Source organism: Euprymna scolopes, chromosome 19 (assembly GCF_053919585.1).
Source record: "Euprymna scolopes isolate OS-2025 chromosome 19, ASM5391958v1, whole genome shotgun sequence".
Classification (NCBI taxonomy): Eukaryota; Metazoa; Mollusca; class Cephalopoda; order Sepiida; family Sepiolidae; genus Euprymna; species Euprymna scolopes.
In genome coordinates, this window is record NC_136500.1 from 78,587,093 (window position 1) to 78,610,686 (window position 23,594).

Here is a 23,594-nt window from a genome sequence, read left to right on the forward strand (position 1 = left end):
TTCACACAAAAAACCCAGCTGTATGAACGCCTGGCCTGTTATTGGGATAGCCTTGGTACAAAGTCAGTTTTTGTAATCTCAAATTTGATATATTATGAATATACTTGTACAATTGAAAACTTTAATCATATGTAAACATTTTTTTTTAATGGTACGCAATATGGAGTGGTTTATATACATATATAGATTGCATGATTAAAGGCAAGAAAACTAAAAAATAAAGATGAAATTAAATGGAGAAACAAAAAAAGGTCTAAACAAATTAGGAATGAGAAAGGAACAAAAGGTAGATTAACCAAAAATGAAGTAATAAAAAAACAAACAAAAAAAACAGAAGACTGAGATATATATATATATATATATATATGTAGTAATGTAATCATGCTGACCCCTTCGTCCTTTTTCCGTCTTTCTGTTTTTTCTTTTTCCTTTTTCATGTCCCTTTCTTTCCCTTTTTATCCCTTTCTATTCTTCCCATTTATCCTGTTAAGTCTTGACATTCTCTTTCCCCCTATCGCATTCTATTTTAAGTCTAAAATGTTACCACCCCTCCCACTTAAATTTAGCGTTTTAACATTTCATTTTTATAAATAAGAAAATATATTTCATTTCTTCCGTTTGAGAACCAGATGCCTTCGGTGGCAAATAGACTTCATTACATCGCCTGACAAGTGACTTTTGGTTTCTTTCAAACCAATTGTCTGAAACATTAGCAAGTTTAGTGTAGCGACTATGTAATATTTGTCTATATAAATAAATACATAAGTGTTGGGAGGATTAACCGGAATCGGGAAAATTTGTGCATATTTTCCGATGAAAAAAACAATTCTTTTTTAATTTTTTTATTTGATTTTGTTTAAAACAAAATCTTCAACTGTTGGTAGCAATAATGAAATAATAAATATTTATTGATTTTTTAATTACCAGTAAAACTAAAATCTATATATCCCCCACATGTGTGGTTTTATGTTTGAGAAAATATATGCACATTTAACATGTTTTTTTTTGGTAATCGAAAAAAAAAAAAAAATTTATAGTTGAATATTTAGAGATTTAAAAAGAATTGGAATCAGGAATTTAGTACAGAATTGGTAATTGTATCAGGATCAGGAAAAATATTAGAATCGTCCCATCACTAGTATATATATAAGTTATGAAATGGCAATTATGCTACAGAGGTTTCGAGTTCCATTGCCATAAGAAATTATAAGACTAAAATGCATAGAATTCGTTTTATCTGTCATTTTTATATATACACCTGATGTTTAGTCCAGCTAGATAACCAATCAGATTCTTTGTTATCCCCCCACAGGTTAATGTTTCCATTAGCCAATAAGACACCTCTCTAACAAGGGTACAGCTGACTATTACTTCCTCTTCTTTTGTGTAGAAGTGACTGACCTTATTTTGTGAATGTTGAATTAATAAGTGACCTTATTTTAACATGTATGAGTATTTCTTCCATTTATATTTTAGGTGTTGATGTGCTGATTTATCTTAGTTTTTTTTATTTATATATTGCTATCCTAAAGTAAAGTTTATTGTGTTTATACAATTGCTTGTTATTTCACTTTTAAAAGTTAAGTTTTTTGGAGGTGGAGGATCATTAAAGTTTAGAATCTCAGATTTCTCATTTAGACATAATCTACAGGAGTCATCTAAGCTTGTACATGTACTGGCTTGTAATACTGTTTATCACTTGATCATTGATGAACGTTCGCTTGTTCTTTGTGCTTCCAGTAATGGGCCACTAGTGCTGTTTTTATTCTGCACATTTTGTTACTGAATGCACTTTTATAATCGTAACAATTAACAAATACATGCCACCACCTTTATTATCAATATATGATATATGAGTTCGTAGCATAAGGAAATAAAAAACTTTTTCCTTATTAAATTTCAAAATATTTTTTACACTAGTATTCATAATTTATATTATTTCAGTTATTCAGATTACTATTCTCATCTTGGTTGTTTATATTCACAACGTTTCATTCAGTCAATGGAACTGCCGGCCTTCTTCAGGTGCATCTTTCCAGACAGTAAAATCTTTGTTAAACTCAGAAACCTTGTTTCTTAATAGTGTTACAATATTATGTATTTAATAAGAAATCTAGAATTGTTTTCCTTCTCTCTCTTTCTCTCTCTCTATATATATGTATACTAACAGGGAGACCCAACGTTACCCAGGATTGCATGATGATCAATGAATATTTTACACCCCCATATTTTTATTGCCATCGAAATCGGTGAAATCAACCATTTTTCAATCAAATCGATTGAATACCTGTTCTAGTTGGGGGCCATCACGGTACACCAAGAGAAAGCTTAACATGCCTCTCCACAGTGACTTAATTTCACACAAAGATACTTTATGTGTGTGGCAGTGTTCTTAGACAGGTTTTGTATCAGAGTATCTTCGATAGACATCAATAATCAAAATAATCCGATAAAAGAAGGAACAAGTGATTTTGACCAAAGTTAACACCTTACACAGTCTAACATCACAAGTGCTTTTTGAGAAGTTTTATTACCACACAAGATGAAAAGCCTGACATATGAAATCAACAGTAGGTTCTTTTATATGATAAGAGCATGTTTGACATGCTAAGAGTTAAAAAAATCGGAACGGCCTTTGATAGGGCTAGACACTACTGAAGGAGAATGGGCACTATTTCAGGAGTCATGGGCCCATTATAAAGACGTGTGCCAACTAGATGACCCAGTTACTATACGGAATGAGTTACAAGTGACCCTCATACACAAGGCAAACAGGTTAATGTCTGAGTCAATGGGATTAGCCATGCTTAACTACGCAATGGAGGAGTACCTTGTGCAACAAATACGACTGGTAACAGTGAAAGGGTTACAAGAATAAGTATACAAGAACAGATTTCACTCGATGACGCAAGAAATTGGTGAGTCGATAACAGACTTTCTGTCTTGTTTGCGTGGCCAAGGCAGATTTTGTGCATTTAAGGTAAACTGTAATAACCAAACATATGGACAAGTAGAAGACCACTCAGAGGACATGATTTCTGGAAAGTTCGTCACTGGGCTAGCGAATTCGGAATACCAGAGTAAGATATTGGAAAAAGCAGCTTCGCTCGCTACTCTGGACCAGAAATTTAACCAGTTGTTTTGTCTGGAAGCATCAGACGAATCAACACTCAACATGCATGGTACCATGTCATCCCTTGCGTCGCCCAAAGTGCAAAAATCAAACCAGAAATGGCTTATATAAAAGACCGAGACCCAGTCGGCCCTGCAACGTGTTGACCCCTGCAGGGGGTGTGGAAGAACTTCACACCCAGGTGGTCAATGAGCTAGAAGGAGTGTCTGACGGTCAAATTAAAATGCAGGTTCTATGAAATAACTGGACATTTAAAGAAAATGGTGAGAGATGAAAATGAGGCTTTGAGTAAGACTTTAAGAGGCAAGGAGTCGCTTATGTTCACCAATGGCTCTCCGAAAAATCAATACAATCGCAAGACTAACAGTGCACAGCTAATGTGCTTTATCTTGAGTGGGATGGGAAACGATTTTAGAAGACCCCTGGAACTATCTCCCTCAATAGGGACAGAAATAATCATGATGCCCAACATTCATGCGATCGTTGGGCAGGTGCTGAGGAAACCTCTAAGTACATTCACCCACTTAAAGCATTTGCAGATACAGGGGCCCAGATTTGCTCAGTCGGGCCACAGATTTAGAGACTCCTCAGATACCTGGATATGTACTTAGTACCAACCACCCACCAAATGAGGCATAATAACCAGCTACACGTCAAGGGAGTCCTGTTTTTATGCAATAAGGGTGGGGTCAAAAGAGACATGGCAAGCAGTATATGTATCAGACAAAACGTCCGGTTTCTACTTGTCGCAAACTGCAACAAAAGATTTAAGCGTTTTGCCTTCTGATTTCCTGGCATTGTTGTCACAGAGCAGCTCTGCGAGGATGAAGGAAACAGCCCTTTGCAGGTGCCTGTACAGAGCACTGGCTCTGACGAAACTGGAAACTGTACCTTTCAAGCCAACAGGTACAAACTTCACCAATGGTTACTAGACCACTTTAAATCTAGTACGTTCAATATATGTCTTCCTCAACCGCTGCAGAAACTTCCTGATATTTGCATACTGATTTGGACAAAGGACATTTCATTAATTAACTATTATTTAATATTTACTGAATTATTGGTTTTAATCATTAACGTTTACTTGCCTTCATACAAGATCCTGTTTTTTTTTTTCTTCTTAAATTATTTCATTAAAAACTAACAAGCAAAAATAACTAGTGATTTCTGAAAGTATCCAAAGTAGATTTCCATCTGATCGATTCAAATTAAGAATCTGGCATCTACTTGTCAGAATTTATTATTAACTGGAAAGAAAAACATACGCCCTCCGGATGCAAATATTTTACAGTTCCTGAGCAAGACACATGATTCGGTTTCCAAAATATTTTAATCTTATTTAACGCATATGTTAAGACTTGACAGTTAAGAGGTCCTACTGATAATATGTAATTTAGTACTACCTGCTCCATAGTCGTGTTATCAGGAACTAAACTCTATCAAGTTTTCTTGATGAGGAGGGTTATATGTAACCTTTCCAAGGGTGGAGCACATATGCTATTTAAAAGTGCCTCTGTTTTATTTTATTTTATTTTTTTATGAATTAACAACATATAGTAATATATTCATCTCTTTAACCTTTGTCCTTAAGTAACTTGATAAATCGTGACACATCAGTAAAAAAAAAAAATTAAAAAAAAAAAAAAAAATTAGCAGGAGCATTGGAAAAATGAGAGATATTAAAATATTTTGAGGACCTTTTGTAAAAAATGGAACTAATTCCAGACAAGGCATGAAACCACTTAATGTAAGGAGCTTAAAAAAAAAAGAGAAAAAAAAAGAAGCTAACAATAAGTGTTAGATAAGTTGTGGCCCAAAAAGCAGCAATTCTTCCCTCTTTTTCGGAAACATCGCTCATGGAACATGAGGACTAATGGACAAGATAAATGCAGCTAGAATTATGAGGCTGCCAAAAATCAACTCAAGATCTACTTTCTACTCTCTTTAGAACAAAATAATACAAGAAAATTTTATGTTTTGATTGCTTCTATATTTTGTCATTTCGAATGAAAACTAATGGTGTATATATATATATATATATATATATATATATAGTAGTAAGTTATAAAATATATATGGCGATTAAGCTACACAGAATATTCTGCGTTTCATTCATGCTAGGATTCATCAGGCTTATGCTGATGAATCTTAACGTGGATGAAACGCGGAATATTCTGTGTAGCTTAATCGCCATATATATTTTATAACTTACTACCTAGCTCTATCTATGTATTGAGCACTGTTGAAGTAAATACTTAAAGTTTACGCATAAATCTATACTTTCGTATATTAATTTATGTGATTAAATGAAGTAGTCATGAAATACTGACTGGGGTCTCGCACATATTTTCTATAAAAAAAATTCTTTTCACCATTCAGAAAACAACGTAATATTAATGAGAATTGTGATGTAATTTTGGTTAGATATACAGGCACAACATCTCTATTATATTTTAATTACATCTTTTTTTATGTAAAAATTTATGTAGTTAATTAAAGATCATCATTTGAAAATGTTCGGCAGCTCATTAAAAAGTGAGAGGAGATAAAAAAGAAAAAGTTGATTAATCTAGCAGAAAGAATATTATGTTGAGGAAAAATATTTTATTTACACCGTAAACTGGAAATAAATATTGGAAAAAAAAAAATGTATAACTAATAAAATTGAAATATAAAAAGTTTAAATTTACGTTTTTTCTATTTGAATTTCTTTATTATTATACAAACCTATTAGAATAAACGATTCATGTTACCTTAGTAATATGATGTCACATCTGTCTTGCGATGAATTAAGACTATTTGATATATAAGTATGATTAGGATATAACCTTGTGTGTGTTTTTAATTCTGTATAATTTATGAAAATGAATTTCATTGTTAAATATTTTTACTTAATCTTTCATGGATTGATTGCACGAGACCTAAAATTCAACTACGTGGGTCTGCAGAACTAAGTAATATTGAAGCCCTACACCCTATACTATCCACTTTCTCTAAGATTTCACTTTTTTTTTTTGGCGATTACATGTAAAGAGCACATAAATATTTGCAGTAAAAATAGAAATAAAAAGCACAAAACATTTTAGACTTTGGAGTGAATGGATCACTTCCACACACACACACATATATTATTGTAAAATGATCACCAACTTCAGGACCAGATATTATTTTTAAAGGCATCTTGGTCATTTCAAAAAAAATTTCTTGGAGATCAATTTTAGGTGTACGAAATGGTAATTGTTTCTTTTTCCTACTGCTAAAAATACCTTAAAACATATAAAGTAGTAGTAGTAGTAGTAGTAGTAGTAGTAGTAGTAATAATAATAATAATAATAATAAGTAATTACTTTTTTTTGTTTTGTTTTGATTACGGATCCATATTATGAATCAATAGTGGTCATGTATCTACTCTCATCGCTTCGCCAGAATGACTGCCCACTTAGATCAAATCCTCATAACGAAACCCACCTCTCTCAAATCAAGTTTTTCCATTCTTTTTTCTTTGCTAAATATTCTGTACGTTTTTGTTCATGGGGATCTACCCCCCCCCACCTTTTTTTTTAGGTAATTGCATGTGTCACTCGAATTTAGGGTCAATGGTAAAAAAGAATTTAGTTAACTGTTCTAAGAAGTTGGAATGGCCAAGAAATAGGGAATCATTTTATGTTAAATTTATACAAAACTGATCTAAAAAAAAAAAAAAAAAGAAAAAAAAAAAAAATCTGCTAAGTTTTTCAGAGTGTTCGCAAGTAATCGCCTAAAAAAGTTTAATCTCATTTTCCGAGGAGGAGGAGGGGGGCGCAGTCGAGTATGTCAATTTATCAATTTACTGAAAATACTAAGAAAATTCCTAAAATTATAACTGCCTATCAGGTAAAGCAACAAAGTGCTAAATAATATGAACAAAAATTACTGACCAAAAATATTTTTATTTAGATTGATAGAACAAATTATTTTCCTAACATAAAACTAGAAAATTATAAATTTATTATAAAATTAAATTATAACATTACAAATCTAGAAAATTCTTTATTTCCGTTCATATAAGTACATTTAAGACAAAATATATGTATCTAAAAAGAAAAACTAGTGGAAACTTTACAAACTTGTATTATAAAATTGAATTCAGATTTTTTATGCAAGGGAAGTAACTGTAATTTCTGAATACAGTTTTCTCCCTTAGATCAAGTGAGTGAATGAGTGAGTGTGTGTGTCTGAGAGAGAGAGAGAGAGAGCGAGAGATCATTCTCTTAACAAAGGTGGATTATATACCGTTATAAAAAACGTCTTATTAAAAGGAAAATCCAATTTTTTGGCATGCGTATACGTGAAATTTTCTTGCATTTCTATAAAAAATAAATACTACTACTACTAAATAAAAAAAAAACAAGTACTTGTTTAAATTTTATTGTAATTATTACAACATGAGTTTCTAGTTATATTATTTTTTTTGTGTCACCTGTACCTTGGAGATTTCGTATAAGTAGACGTCTCAAAAAATATGCACTCCCGCTCTTTGGATAACGATAAAATCTTTATGAACAGAGTGAAAATGGAATAGCTTCGAATAGAAAAAACAAATATAATTGAAGAACCACGTTCACAAATGTTCAAATTGATGACAATTGTTGTTCAAACAATGCTGATGTGTGTACATTTTTGTATATATACACACACACACACACACACACACACACACACACACACACACACACACACACACACACACACACACACACACAAATGTAGGCAAATTTGGACACATTATATTAGTTTGCATATAGGTTATTTTTTTACCAATTGTCATAAAATTTTAACCATAGAATACTTATTATAATCTTTAAAAAGCTTGCAAATATTTTTGTAGTTTCGCCCCATAGAACCAAAAGATATAAGCATTCCAACATTCAATGTAACTACGAGTATATATATGTCGTGGTTTTAACCAAAAGAAACCGCTCATCAAAAAAGGATCCCAACTCAAAACGTAAAAACCACAGCCAACGGCCCTTTCGACAAGTACTTCGACGTGAATAATTATCCTGTGGAACTCCAAAGAGCACAATTCTCACTAGAATAATATTCACAACTTTCCCAGCTCCATTTTGATATAACACATGTATATAAACCCCAAAAAGATGACTCCCTACAGCACTTTAAAGACACAAAAACAAATACAAACCAAGAAAGAAAAACGGCGACCAACGCTGCAAAGCTTCGATGCCAACAGCTACGTCTGCCGGACGAGTATAAATACAACAAGTTATTCCAACCAGGAGCAGACCAGCTCGGTTCGTCAGGCAACGAGGATCCCTCCGTCAGCGGTCCAACTCAGCTCAGCAGTAGCAGCAGTTATGTCCATGCTGTACTGTTTCGACTACATCCTCGACAACGGCCGAATCCAGTAGCTGCAACAATGACCACTCGCTGAGGACGCAACCGAAGCCCAGCAGTCCAGTTTCTCAAGCAAGCACACGATCCCCGTAGCCACTAGCGACGACCTCGTTCAAACACCGGTTGAATTCCAACCCTCGGCCTGAGACCTCTTACCACCATTCAGTCTCTTAACAAAAATAAACCTGAACGGATTTATATTTGTTCACGATGGTACCCACTGCGTTTGTCATCTCTTCTTTGCCATTGTCATTTTTCGTTGTATCTCTTACCTGTGTAATTGAAGGGTCGATTGTCACCGACATTCGGTCCCGCAACACACACATATCTCACCTTTTTTTGCCATTTCATAAATTCGAAATCTGAGCGACTATTGATCAGAATTTAACAAACGAAGGCTCATTGTAAAGGTAATGACCTGAATTTTGTAGCGAGCTATGTGACATTTGTCCTTAAGGTCGCACATTAAGGGGATCATCCATCATCCAGAGCCTATTTTGGGGACATTTTACAGTCATAAAATGTTCTCATCATAATCATATGTTTTCCTAGTTTTGCATATGACTTACAAAATATCTGATATTTCTCCAAAACCTCTGGCCTTGATAGAGGGGAGACTAAAACTTGCTATGGTTTCAAATGATCTGAAATAACAGCAAGGGGAGACTTGATTCCAAATATTTCTCATATGTTATATTTCCCCTCTTTGGGTTTCATACGTAAAGTAAATTTCAGTGTGTAATGATTATTTGATACTGAAGATATTCATAATTTTACCCTATTTCCAAAAGAGGGGAGATATAACATATGAGAAATATTTGGAATCAAGTCTCCCCTTGCTGTTATTTTAGATCATTTGAAACTATAGCAGTAAGTTTTAGTATCGCATTCATCAAGGCCCGAGGTTTTTGGGGAAATTACATATATATCATCCACATACAGTACTGTTTCACGGCTCATCAGTGCGGCTAGACAGGCAACTGCCTCAAGCCAGGATTGTCCAAATGCCTCCGCTCGATTTGTTTACACAAAGAGCGTCGCTTAATAAGCTAATGGCAGGTTGCATATCACTTCCCAATATGCTCAACCTAAGATATATATATATATATATATATATATATATATATATATATATATATACACAGCAATTTGAAGCTTAACTCTAAGGGAGGTAACTATTTTACTAACGTAGTCGGAAAAATTTTTTTTTTTTAAATTATTTAAATATTTTGTTCAATAAAAATGACAATATCGTCGCATTTTACACACACATCTCTATACTATACATAATTTTTTTGTGCATTGATATTCATATTAAAAATTCTTATTAAAAACCCTTTTTTCTATTTATTTAAGCAAATACAACTTTGTTATATATGGGTCATAAAATTGCATTCATCTGCAAAAGATCTAGCTAATTTCCATATTCTTTTAAACATTCATTTTAATTCCCTATTAGTTTTTTCGGATGATCATCTTTAGTTAACAATTATGTGTAATTATACCTATGCAGATATTCTACATGATTTATACTTGCATAATATTTGTGTAAAAACCTCTTTCTATATATATTTATGTATGCATATATATATTTGTTTAAAAAGTTTTGTCTACCAAACTCCGGTCAGTTTTTGGTTCATAGACATGAAACTTAATATATAAGATATTCGAACCCATGTGAAACTTTATATTTGGGTTTTAGCTGGGGAAAATCGGTACAAAAGTGTGAAAATTTAAAAAAAATGGAATTTGCCAGATGAGGGTTTAACGACGGCATTACAAATATGCATGCGTAATGTAATAGTTATTGGTTTAGGTTTTAATTTTTACTTTTGCAGCAAACATGTCTTCATAGCTCAGTCATTAATACCAAAGGAAAAAGTAAATCGTAAGCTAAACGTTTTGGTTTCAATTCTCAGTGGTGGCGCACCAGTCACGTTGTTATTTTTAGTTTTTTAACTTTAAATCACTACTATATATTAGGTCCAATATAATAAAACAAATATGAAATACGCATTAATCAAAATATCATATTTAAACATATTTTATGACCGGACAATGCCGGGCGGCCTGCTAGTATATATACAGGGTGACCCCCAAAAAAACAGAGGACATACAATTGTTTTACTGAGCAATTATTCAGTCAACGGAGAAAAAAAGGGCAAAGAACAGTGTTTTGATGTGATGTTTTGAATATAATAAACTAGTTATGACCAAAGTTTCATTTCATTCGGACAAAACACTAAGAAATGGAGTCTAATTAGAGTCAGGGCCCGTTTTTTGGGGTCATCCTGTATAAGCCTGACGAATTCTCATGAGGATGAAACACGGAATATTCTGTGTAGCTTAATTGCCATATATATTTTCATAACTTACTACCTAGCTCTACTTATATATTGAGCACTGTTGAAGTAAATACTTAAAATTTATGCATAAAATGATATCTTCTTATATTAATTTATGTGATTAAATGAAATAGTTATATATATATATATATATATATATATATATATATATATATATATATATTTTCCAATTTTCGGATTTTTACATGTCAAATCATATTTCAATTCCTTTTGACGGATTGATAGTTGCTATGTCTTCTGATGAGTTAAGGACATGATAGATTCATTGATTGATATAATAATTAAGTGATTCATTTTGTGCTACGAAACAAATACTATCAAGAATTGTATAAGTCAACTGAATTAAAGGAATAAATTATAAGATCGTCACCATCATGAATTTTGGAATATAACTTTTTGTCATTTATTCTCTATATTGCTCTGTAATTACATCGAGCTTCGTATATAAGGATTGATATATAATAAGAAAATATATTTCTACAGAAATATATATCTATAATATAAAGCTGAATGTCTGTGTGTGTGTCTGGTCACGAATAGGCTTCTATATGGTTGACTATTATAGAAAACTGATTACATATAATGATAGATATATCGAGACACAGGAATGGGTATGTTTGGTCTGGCATGATGATTCATTTAAATTGTGGGGTCTGCGTACGCGCCTGGTCCACAAAGTATGGAAATAAAAAATTAAAAAAAAAGGTTTACAAGTGTTTTGATGTAGATGTACATAATACTTTGATAAGTATGTTTTAACTTAAATAGGGATAGTATAATAAAATTGTGGGGCCTGCGTTCGCACCTAGCCTCCATAGAATGGAAATAGGCATAAACTTTAATAAAGACTTTTCATATTTATCTGCGTAAGTATACTTTGATAATTATGTTTCAGTTTGAAGAAATATAGTATAATAAAATTATGGGGTGTTCATTCGTGCCTGATCTCCATAGAATGGAAATATTTATTTAATTCACTGAGGTAGATTGTTTTCGTTTCGTCAGATATGAATAAGGAGAAGTATTAATTATATTATTCTTAATTATTGTCTCTAATAGTAAGGAGTGAACCTTCAACCTATAGAAAAAAGGCTATATTCCATATAAGTTTTTGAATTCGGGACACAGATTACGAAGTCCAAAAAGGCTGAGACTAAAGGAGATTGTTAGTTACATTGGTTGAAACAAAATGAGAATAAAAATTCATATCCAGAGTGAAGGTAAATAAATATATTTTTACAAGCTAAAATGGTCACCGTATATTTCTCCATGAGTGTGCCGGTCATCACCACCCAATTGGGATATATGATAGTCAAAGATTTTTTGTGTATTGATTCAAGAGATTAAAAACGTTTATGTTTCCAGGATTTGTTACTCTTTGTGTTGTTTCCCTTTGAAATTGCCAAAGATAAATTGTTAAACATTTGGATTACAAAATAAACTGGTTTTATACTAATAAAATCTCGAAAATAAAATCTTTACACATGATATAAACGATTCTCCCACGAAATGTCATCCATGGAATCGTTTATAAAATTCAGTCCTTTCTGTAATCCAACCATATTTGATACAAATAAAACTTTGACCTATGCCTGACTTGTCCACCAAGTTTCAGTCCCGATTATCCAACAATCTTTGTTTTATCACCGTTCAGTAATAAGCACTCCTGGATATGGGATACAAAATTGTTAATAACTATGACACACTCCTCTCTTGATACTGCCCTGATTTGGACTGTGATGGTATTCTTCAATTTGACAATAATCTACAGATTGTTTTATCTTTGAGATAACCCAACAAACAAATATCTGGGAGGTTAAGGTCCGGTGAGTATAAAGCTCATTCAGGATCACAATTTGTAATGCTGAAACGATCACCAAAGTGGACTCCTATATCATTAAATGGTGATTAAAAAAAGACTATTGAACTGAATTTTGGTGGATAAGAGATACAGAAATTTATTTGTACCAAATATGATTGTATTACAGAAACGATTGTAATTTTTTTCAACGATTGCTGACATATTGCAGAATAATCTTCGTCCTTCCTCTCCCAATAAAATGTCCAAGGGCAACATGCCATGTTTGAGGAGAAAAAAAAATAATAGACTTATTTGTGCATACAAGTAATATTGTTAAGATAAACTGTTTTTGAGTGGAAAAGTTTCAAGTCAAAGCGTCAGAGAGTGACACCAGGTGGAAGTTGCAAATCATTTGATTTTTGGGCAAAGCTCTCTCTCCTTTTCCTTCTTTTAGCCAGTCAGATCATCAATGTTTAGTTAAGTCAGGAAGCCGATACCTTCAGACAGCCTGATCTAGTAGAACCAGACCCAAAAATTGAATAGAACAGCCAACTAAAGAAGACAGGTGAGCATAGTGGCTGACACATTATGAATATGAAACAAGTCAAGCTGATGACAGCCAATTAAATGCATGAAAGACTCTACACTTTTTCTGCTTCTTTTTCAAACAGAAGGATGTATCTTCAAAGAAGAAGAAAAAAAACAAAAAAACTAAAGAACACCATCAGAGCTGTACGCATTTGTTGATAATTAAAATAAGCAGAATATTATTTTCTTTTGATCTGATGAATATTAAATATAAATTATTAAATAGCGTTCAAAGAATTTTAAAATGACTCGCGTAATTTTAAACTTTACCCTATTAGCCTGCAATTAGAAATTTAATTATGCTGCTTCATTAAAATTCCTCGCATCAAAAGTACTTTATTTCGTGGATTGTTGGAAGTCACACTGAAATTAACACACGTCGACATACAATCTTGATTTATCGCTTTCGACTGCGAACATTGTTGAATCTGAAGATTAAGCAAATACGTATATGGTAAAACTGTTGATCTGCTTGATTCTGTTGTTGATATTATTGCAGAACATGAAGGTTGTCAGCATCCCTATGTGAAAATGAAACAGAGTAGATTTGAACTTAACATACCTAGTTTATCATTTTATATCGTTATCCACCAATCAACTCCCCAATAGATTAAATTTGAGTAACAATAGTGTTAGTAGCTGTAACCCTAACCCAATGTTCACTACGTGAAGGTTGCCAACATCCTTAAATGAAAGTGATACTACAGAACTGACTGGGCTTGAACTTGGTATATCCAGGTTGTCAGTCACTTAACCACCACCATCATCTCTTCTTATTTGTTTGTTATAATTTTTCGGACATCTCGTCCTTTAATCCTTTAACTATCTTCTCAAATATAAAAAAACAATCAAAATAAAGATGAATAAAATCATACCATTAATAGAATACCAATATTAGATCGGAAAAAAAAAAAAAGAATGTTGCATACTATTTTTAGAGAGCTTCACCACAAGATTGAGAACATAACTTCTTTCACCTAAGGATGAGGGTTGTTTCCTTGTGTCAACAAACATGAGTAAGCAAGTTATTTTATATACCTCCTCTCTAGGAGGTTAGACACGAAGAGATTGATGAAACTGTTTCTGTTGAACAAACTGGATTTGAACTTGGCACACCCACGTTTCAGTCCATGTTGTTAACCACTTAGCCAAAGTAAATGCATCTTCAGGGTTGTATTTGATTTTTTTTTTTTTTTTTTTTTTGTAGGGAGGTTTCATCATTTTCTCACATATAGTGCCTGCTATTCCCAAATTATCACCCATCCTGAGTTGTCCAGGTTCAATGTCGCTTAACTTTGGTGATCTAAGAAAAATCTTTGTGTCAGCATGATTATGTTGTATTAGAATCAAATTCTGCTAAATATTTCATTCAATAGTTTTAAAAAGTTGATAGAACAAAGGCGTGTGTGAACACATTGAAAAAGAAATTTTTTTTTTTTACAGTTCCGAAGGGTTTTACTAAAAATCTACAACCAAAATTATGCCTGATCAATGTACCACTGACTGCTCCTGCTGCTTGTCATACAGAAACAAAATGTAAAGTTGCTTGAATCAGCAGGAGCCGAATCAGACAGTTAGTCGTGCCGGATTTTGATCAGACATAACGAGGTTTACTAAAATTGTACAATTACATAATGTACGATTATTTGCTTCTGCTGTTGATTTGCTATTAAAGCAACTTCAGTATGAACAGATTACTGGGTTTGTCAGTGCAAAATATTGTAAAAGTCTGTTGTGGTATTATTAAAATAAACTGAATTAAAATAAAATGAATTTATTGATAAGTTTCGGTCGAGAGGTTATTTACTTTTTTTTTTTTTTTGGCAAATATATTTTAGATTCATATAAAAAGTATTTACAAAAAATAAATTATTTTTTTTAAATATTCTCAGTAAATAGATACATAAGTATTTATTTACTTATCTAAACTCCTTAAAAACTGAAACAATTATTTTTTTTCCAATTCTGTATGCCACATTTTTTTTTTGTTTATTTTCCGTTAAAAAATCTTCATAAAAAATAAACAAGTTTACTTTTTTTAGATTAGTCGTGCCTCGATTTTACTAATCATGCACGACTAAAAATTCAACAATTTTATGGATGTCTAATTAAATCCTTTTGGCACACTGTATTGGAAAAAATAATTGTTTCAGTCGTAAAGAGTTTAATTAGACGAACCAACTTTGACAGTTTCAAGTTTTATTTAAAAAGCAAACAAGCAAAAAGCAAGCAATAGTCGATAATAATAAGAATTTTGTCTATTTTTACAAAAATTTTCTAGTGTTATGAAATTCAAATTAAAAAAACCGTCACTTGTAAAATTTAATTTGCTAAAAAAATAAAAACTTTCAGCTGAAAGTTATGACTTTGACTAAATTCGTTTTGTTTTTTATTTCAGTAATAAAGAAATAAACTTGTTTATTATTATTTTTTTTACAAAGATTAAAAAATAAAAAAATGGCACATTGAGTTGAAAAAAAAAAAGTCAGTCTTTAAGGACTTGCCAGAAATAATCGCGACTTAGACTAAATTCGTTTTATTGCTTATTTTAATAATATTTTTTTTGCGCTAATGGACTCAGTAGATAGCCCGTGTAAGAGGGCATATTTAATAAAAATCGGGAGTTTTCTTTAGTAAATATCTTTTTGATATGGACTTAAAAAGATATTCCCAAAAAAAAAAAGTTATAAATTTATTATATTCCCAAAAAAATAACCTCTCCAAACTTCTGAGTAAATTTGTTTTATTGTTTATATGGTTAAGTGACAGTTTTAGTCATTTAGAACTGTTTTAAAGCTTCACCGCTCACTCATTTTTTTTTTTTTTTTTTTTTACAGTTTATAGATCACTTTCTCAGCTATACTGTGAAAACAAAGAATTCAATTTTCGTTCAGTAAAACAAAAGTTATGAATTTACTGGTGTTCAAAATCGTAAAAAAAAAAAAAAAAAAATGTAAGGAGGTGAGTTTTATGACTGATTTCCATAGCAACCACGTAGCTTCAGCTACTACTGTTGCCATAATTAATTCACCGCTCTCGCGAAAAGAGAAGTAACAAGTGAAACAGAATAAAAGCATGAAAACGAAGATAATTGGGTGAATTTTATAGAAAGCAGACGAGTGCCATACATTGTTATTACATATGTGTATGTTATGTTCATGAGGGCAAAAAAATAAGACTGAAATTAAACAAAGAACAAGTAAATTTACTGGAAGCCTGGGAAAATCATGGATTACAATAGAAAAATGTGAGCATGAAAAGTAATATGGTTAAGCTTAAACATAGAAAAGTAAAAGACAAGATATTTAATAAAAACCATAATAAATTTATAACTTAAAATATTGCAGCATTAAGAATTTTTAAAAAATTCAATTTATAACATTATATAATCAATTCTTAATGCAGCAATATTTTAAGTTATAAATTTATTATATTTTTTACTAGAATATCTTGTCCTTTTCTTTTCCAGCTTTAACAACTAGTCCTTTACTTAACCATATTACATTTCAAGCTTGCATTTTGTAATTACAAGATTGTTTTCCAATAGTTGGCACTGACGGACCCAGTCGATCGCCTGTGTCGAAGTTGCTATAATCATCAACAGTGGTGGCAATTAGTCGTACATAATTTTTAGTCGTACATATTTAATAAAACCGCAGTTTCTAACCTTACCAAACATACTTCAACAAAAAATAAATAACATAAAAAATTTGAAAGTGAATAATTTAAGAAAAGATAATCTTGAGCAGATTCTATTCTTTTTACATCTGTTAAATCAGGACTGTTGCACAACTCCTGTTGGTAAAAGAGAAACAATCTACTTGATGATAGTTTCCGGTTTTGAAATCGGATATAGACAAGCAGTGTTTATTATTATATTTTAGATTATATTTTCTGATTTGAGAGGAGGGGAGCAAAGATCACCTTCTCAGCTATATTGTGAAAAAGAAAATTCAATTTTCGTTCAGTAAAACAAAAGTTATGAATTTACTGGTGTTCAAAATCGTAAAAAAATGTAAGGAGATGAGTGACGTTTTTATGACTGGTTTATATTTCTATATAGATATTTATATATCTTTCTTCATGTTATATATTTATATATCTTTCTTCAATCTTCTCCTTTCCAAGTTGGCTTTTTGGAGTGAGGTGATTTACAGCATATCTGTATTTTTTTTTTTCAATTATAAATATATAAGAAAATCAAACATTTTATAATTGAGAATTTTTTTTTATTACAAATTATTAAGTAGAATTTTTTTTTTTTTAAATAATTGAAATGTTTTTTTTTTATCTGAAAATATTTTTGGAACAGTTTATTTTGGAAATATTTTTTTAAATAGTTTATTTACTATTTTTTATAATAGGAACGAACTTTTGTGTTTGAAAATACTTTCTTAATGCTTTATTTAATTTTTTAAAATAATCTAATATTTTTTGATAAATAGGAATTTAACACAATTTTAAAATGTAAAACATTAGAGTGATACATTTCTCAAGAAATCTTTTATTTAGTGGTGCCAGATAAATTCCTGTAAATGGCCGTGGAATCCAAGCAGTTGAAAATAATGAGGGACTGTTTTTTGATAAACATTGCTTGTTAATTTCTGATTTTAAAACTGCAAGCCAACATCAAGTAGTCTGTTTCATCCTTTGTCCCCAGTTTCATTATAGGAACACAAATGACTGAACCTTCAACAAAATCTCATCAAGGCACAACACACATTTTTTATGGTTCATAGATTTATTGGTGTTATATCTCTCTGGCTAAGTTATTGCAAAATTGTACTTGTCAATCTACCGACATTAAAGGATCTTCAACCTTCTCCTTCCCAAGTTGGCTTTTTGGAGTGAGGTAAGATCAACACAAGCATAATTGTCTGACCTAGATGTTCTCCAAAGCCGTACATCTAAAGATCACATCAAAGTGGGTGTGCCGCAGGGATCGATACTTGAACATATTTTGTTCCCGATTTTCATAAAACGACCTCCGATACAACAGCATTTGAGATGGGTGTATTTGCTGATGACACCACACCGTTCCCGGCATGAGAGGAAATCAAATGCCCACACATGCAAGGCAATAGCCGGATCCTTAGAAAATGACTTCCAGTTTATAACAGAATGAAACCGAAAATGAATATTCGCATATAATGCTATCAAGACATTTTACAAATACTTCCATGGAATGTACTTCAATGAATTTCCTGCACTTTTATCTTTGCCTAATGCAAATATCTTTAACCCACCCGACTAGCAGCAAAAATCCCACCCTTCACTGTAAAAGTCCCTAGATGCCAGAAGCTTCTTTCCTCAGACCACTTCCCTTTGGAATTCCCTCCCTGCTCCTCTGACAATACGAACATGCAGAAATTTAAATATAATGCAAACAAATATCTTACTGCACAACTCCACACCCCGGTTGCCCTACCCAATAAATCTGGCCTCGATCACAGTATGTTTCAGTATTAATATGCCTTGTTTGGAGTGAGTAGAATTTTTAATAAAAGAAACTCGTTGCTGAAAAAAGAGCTGGCTATTAGTTCTTCAACTACCATGACGTCACTCACGAAATATCACCTGTCCCTCCCTCTCTAACTCAACATTTTTAAAGCCTAATGCATATGTAGCAAAATATGGTAGCAGTATTTGTAAATGCACAAAATTATTTATATTAGAGTTGTTAATTCAGGATTTAAACAAAGAAGTTGAAAAAGTTTTGAAGAATTAATTGAGAAATCATGAAAAGCAAGCAATATATATATAAAAAAAAATTGTTAAAATTTAAAAAAAAAAACTGTATTAAAAAAAAAAAAAAATTTTTTTTTCGAATTTTCCTAAAGCTAACATAAGTTACAACACTTTTCTAAAAGATGCTATTCTATGCAAATACAGATAGAACACCAATTCTGTTTATTAAAAATGTCTACATTGAACAATAGGTGCTATTGAACTTCCTTGGGGCAATTTCATTCCGGTTATTATCCGTTTTGTATTGTCTCCTTTTATTGATGTTAAATCAATTTTGGTACCCGATATTGAATCTTTATGTGGCAGCAAAATCAAAGACTTTCGATCAAATCTGCAGGTGATATAGCTGCATTTCAACTTGCTCAAGAAATATATTCAAAACATTCCTTGTTTTCAATAAATCGTTTTATCACAAATAAATAATTTTTCAAAGCATTCGTTATGGTCGTCTAACATAAAATACAACATACGTTTTGTTTTTTTGTTTTTTTGTTTTTTTTAATGGTTCATAGATTTATTGGTGTTATATCTCTCTGGCCAGGAAAAAAAATTGTACTTGTCAATCTTCTGACATTTAAGGACCTCTAACCTTCCCCCCTCCTACCTTGGCTTATGGAAGAGAGGGAAGGTCTATGAAATTTTAAACCAAACATTAACTGGCAGCAATTGGTTAATGATAAAAGATTTTAACTGCCTTAAAATGCTAGAATGGCCTTAACTGGCAGCCACTAGTTAGTGGTAATTTTTTTATAACTGTTCTAAAATGCTAGTGGTCCTGACCAGAAATGGAGGATCATTTTATATTAAATCTTTCTCTTACCCATTAGGATTTTGTTCTTTTAAAGTATCAAAAAGAAGAAAAAAAAACCATCAAAATAATAGGCTATACAAAACCCCAAATTAACCGAAACAAATTTACTCCAGTCGAGAAAGTTCAAAAGAACCAAACAATATCCATTCACACATTCGTTAGGAGGATGAGGAGAAAGAAGAGGACAAACAGTTCTCATGCAGTATTATGTAATATCTAGCTGAATGGGTGATAAAGGTAATTGACAAAGTGTCTAGGGGTCAAAAGTCAAATGCAGAGTAATATGAAGGTGCTACAAGAATATAAAAAGCAACCAGGAAAAAAAAAATACATAAGAATTTTTTTTTTTTTTTTGTAAAGATCGAGTGTCCGTTTCTTTTTCTCTCTACCCCTTTATCGACAATTGAATTTTGTCAGCACCAACAAAGAGGTAAAAAGAAAGAAACAACATCGAGTTGTTTTTTTTTTTTTTAAGGAACAAAAGAAAACTAACATAGAAATAAAAGAAAGAAATTAACTTACTTGTAATTTGGCCAAAGGTATAATGTCACAATTCTGTGGCCGTTGCCAAACCGTCCGTTGACTGGTTGCATTGTAATAATAAAACCGTGAAGTGTTCGGATCAAATAATTCCCACCATTGATTATCATCAGTTTTTTTACTGAAAAAAAAAAAAAAAAAAAAAAAAAAAAAATTAGTAACAAAAAAGAACGCAGACATTTATAACTAAACATTTCGTATACAATGTGACCCACAAAAGATGCCCCCCATGTAGTCGTTCATAAAATTCACAACCCTGGCCTTCGGGTCAAGATCAAAGTGTAGTATCTGTTCCGGCAGATACTGCAAGCTATGACTGGCTATGACTAGCTATGACTAGCAAAGACCGGATGTGGGGGCAACCCCACATGCCTGACCATTAACCAGCTCCCATTTCCCACCTCTCGGGAGCTGGTCCCCTTTTTCCCTTCCCCCTCCCTTCACTCCTCACATTAAAAATCGGCCTTGTGCCTAATTTGCTCAGTGGGGGAGCAAATAAATACCATCTGTTCCGACAGATACTGCAAGCTATGACTAGCTAGGAGTAGCTATGACTAGCAAAGACCAGATGTGGGGGCAACCCCACATGCCTGACCAGCTCCCATTTCCCACCTCTCGGGAGCTGGTCCCCTTTTTCCCTTCCCCCTCCCTTCACTCCTCACATTAAAAATCGGCCTTGTGCCTAATTTGCTCGGTGGGGGAGCAAATAAATACCATCTGTTCTTCAGATGCTGCACTTCAATTTCTTGTTCTTTGTCAGTGGAGGAGAAGTCTTTCACAACTGAGACAATTTTTATTTTTGTTCCTTTTCTCCACATTAAAAAACGACCCTGGTGTCTAACTCAGTCCCGTGGGGAGACATTGTAAATAGGAACCCTTTCTGAATTTAGAATTTAATGCACTATGGGAGCCATTAATTCTAAATAATAGATAAGGTCACAATATCTCTACTATTATATAAAGGGAACTTTGTGTGTGTGTGTGAGAGAGAGAGAGAGAGAGAGAGAGAGTTCGTCCCCTATGGACTCCAAAATGGCTGGGTTGATTTTTATGAAATTTCACACAAATGAATTTTAAGTATCTGGCAGTGTTTTTAGATAGGTTTTGCGTTGGAATATCTTCAATAAATATCGATAATCGAAAAAAAAAATCCGATGGAAAAAAGGAACAAGTAATTTTTACCTAAGTTAACACATTATACAGCCTAATGTTACAAGTGCATTGAGAAGTTCTATTACCACACAAGCAGAAAGGCCAGGCATATAAAAATCAACAGTAGGTTCTTTGATATGACAGGGGCATATTCAAAATGAATGTTTCTGTTCAAAGCACAATTGAACCATAATGCTTGACTTTTTCATTTTAAATTTAACCCATTATCATCGCACAAGCAAAAAGGCCAGGCATATAAAATCAACAGTAGATTCTTTGATACGACAGGGGCATGTTCGAAATGAATGTTTCTGCTCATAGCACACTAAACCATAATACTTGACTTTTGCATTTTAAATTTTAATTCAAGCTGTAAAAATAATTTTATAAAATCAACAGTAGGTTTTCTACAGTGCCATGTAGACTACAAGTCACTGTGGCGAGTCATGTGAAGCGTCCTCCTAGTGCACTGTGATGGTCCCCTCTAGAGAAAGCAATCAATTGATTTGATTTCAATACAAATATGAGTGTGAAACATTCGTTGATCTTCATTCAATCCCAGACAACGTCGGGTCTCTTTTCTAGTTAATAATAGATACGGTAACAATATATAATCTGTAGTGGTCTACAGTGATAACTCGTAAGATCATACATTTAAAAACAAAAATAGGTCTGAGGCTCTCTAAATTCATACTAGAATTGTCTGCAAGGCCTCGTGGCTCAACAGATAATGTACTCGTGACATTCTTCATGAGGTTGAAAGTTCAATCCTGATTGCAAGCGATGCAAAGAATAGGATTGCAAATTACTTCTATGGCTACTATCCAGTCATGTCTGATGGAACGAGAGCATGCTACTCCCATTTGAAATTCTGTGCAAAAAGATTCTCGAGTTTGACAGCATACACCAGAAGAAAGTCGGAGGTTACATCGCTCGATACATTGTGCGAATAACAATCAAGCTGAGAACAGTAGTTCAGATAATCCAAATAATGCAAATTATCAATCCTCATCACAAAAATTCAAAAATATAATATTAACAGTGATGTTGCATGATAGATATATCAAAGATTTGGATGCATGATGTAGCATGGCATAAGCAGTTCCGACTACGAACAAAGAAAGATGAATAAAATACATGACAGATAGTTAACAACTCCCCCTTTCCCATGTTAAGAATGGCTTTTTAAATAATAATGTTATTTCATCACCATCTGAAAACAGCACAAGTACCAAAAATAAAACAATTACTTTGAGCAAAACCTGTAACCGTTCGCCAGTGTTGAAATTGTATGCAAGTACTGATATTTTCTTGGGTGTCTATTAAGCAACTGTACCAAATTAACTTCAGTCTATGCCTAACTTGTCCACCAAGTTTCAGTCATGAATGTCCAACAGCCTAGAAATTATATGGTTGGTTGTTCTGCTATTCACCTTGGATCGGTTAAGCCGGATCCATCCAACAAATTCACTCTATCCCATATAGCGACCAGCCAGGCATGACAATCAGAGGCTGTTTCCACTAAGCGTAAGCCATTCATGGTTCCATCGGCGAAGCCCGTAGAGACAGGGGCCAAGGATTATTTCAGTATCTTGTTTCACCGTCTTGAGCCAGGTGTTGAGTTGGCCACTGCAGCATTTCTTCCAGTTTGGTGGTTCTGGGTCTGGCTTCACGAAGGAAGTCACATGGGTCTTGGTGAAGTGTATGGCCGAACCAGCGAAGGCATCTGGCAAGGGGGGATTGTCAAAGGGAGCATATCTTGCAGTGTGCCTGGACAGTGTTGTTGGAGATAAATTGTTGCCAGCGGACATGTCGGATGTGGCGTAGCAATAATGGTTGAAGGTCACTTGCACGCATAGGCCAGATTTCGCAACCATAAAGTAGAATAGTGTGAACCGAGGCCTGGTAGATCCTGATCTTTGTGTTGAGCTTTATCTCCTTCCAGAACCAGAGCCGCAATCGCAGTTGACAGAAGGCAAGACGAGCATTGCTGATGCGGTTGTGGATATCCTAGATATGCTCTAAATTCACACGTTCACTTTGCAAACGTGTGCATATGAC

The 23,594-nt window shown here is 32.9% G+C and overlaps 1 protein-coding gene across 28 annotated transcripts in view; it reads right to left on the reverse strand.

Moving 5' to 3' along the window:
- The window catches only part of LOC145239774 (rho GTPase-activating protein 39-like), a 1,121,368-nt gene that overhangs the window by 272,530 nt on the left and 825,244 nt on the right, over positions 1–23,594 (reverse strand). For all 28 annotated transcript variants that reach the window (XM_080103220.1, XM_080103221.1, XM_080103223.1 and 25 more), the window contains one exon: positions 20,364–20,502. In XM_080103220.1, coding sequence (XP_079959346.1) covers positions 20,364–20,502 — 139 coding nt within the window. The remainder of the gene's footprint in view (positions 1–20,363; positions 20,503–23,594) is intronic.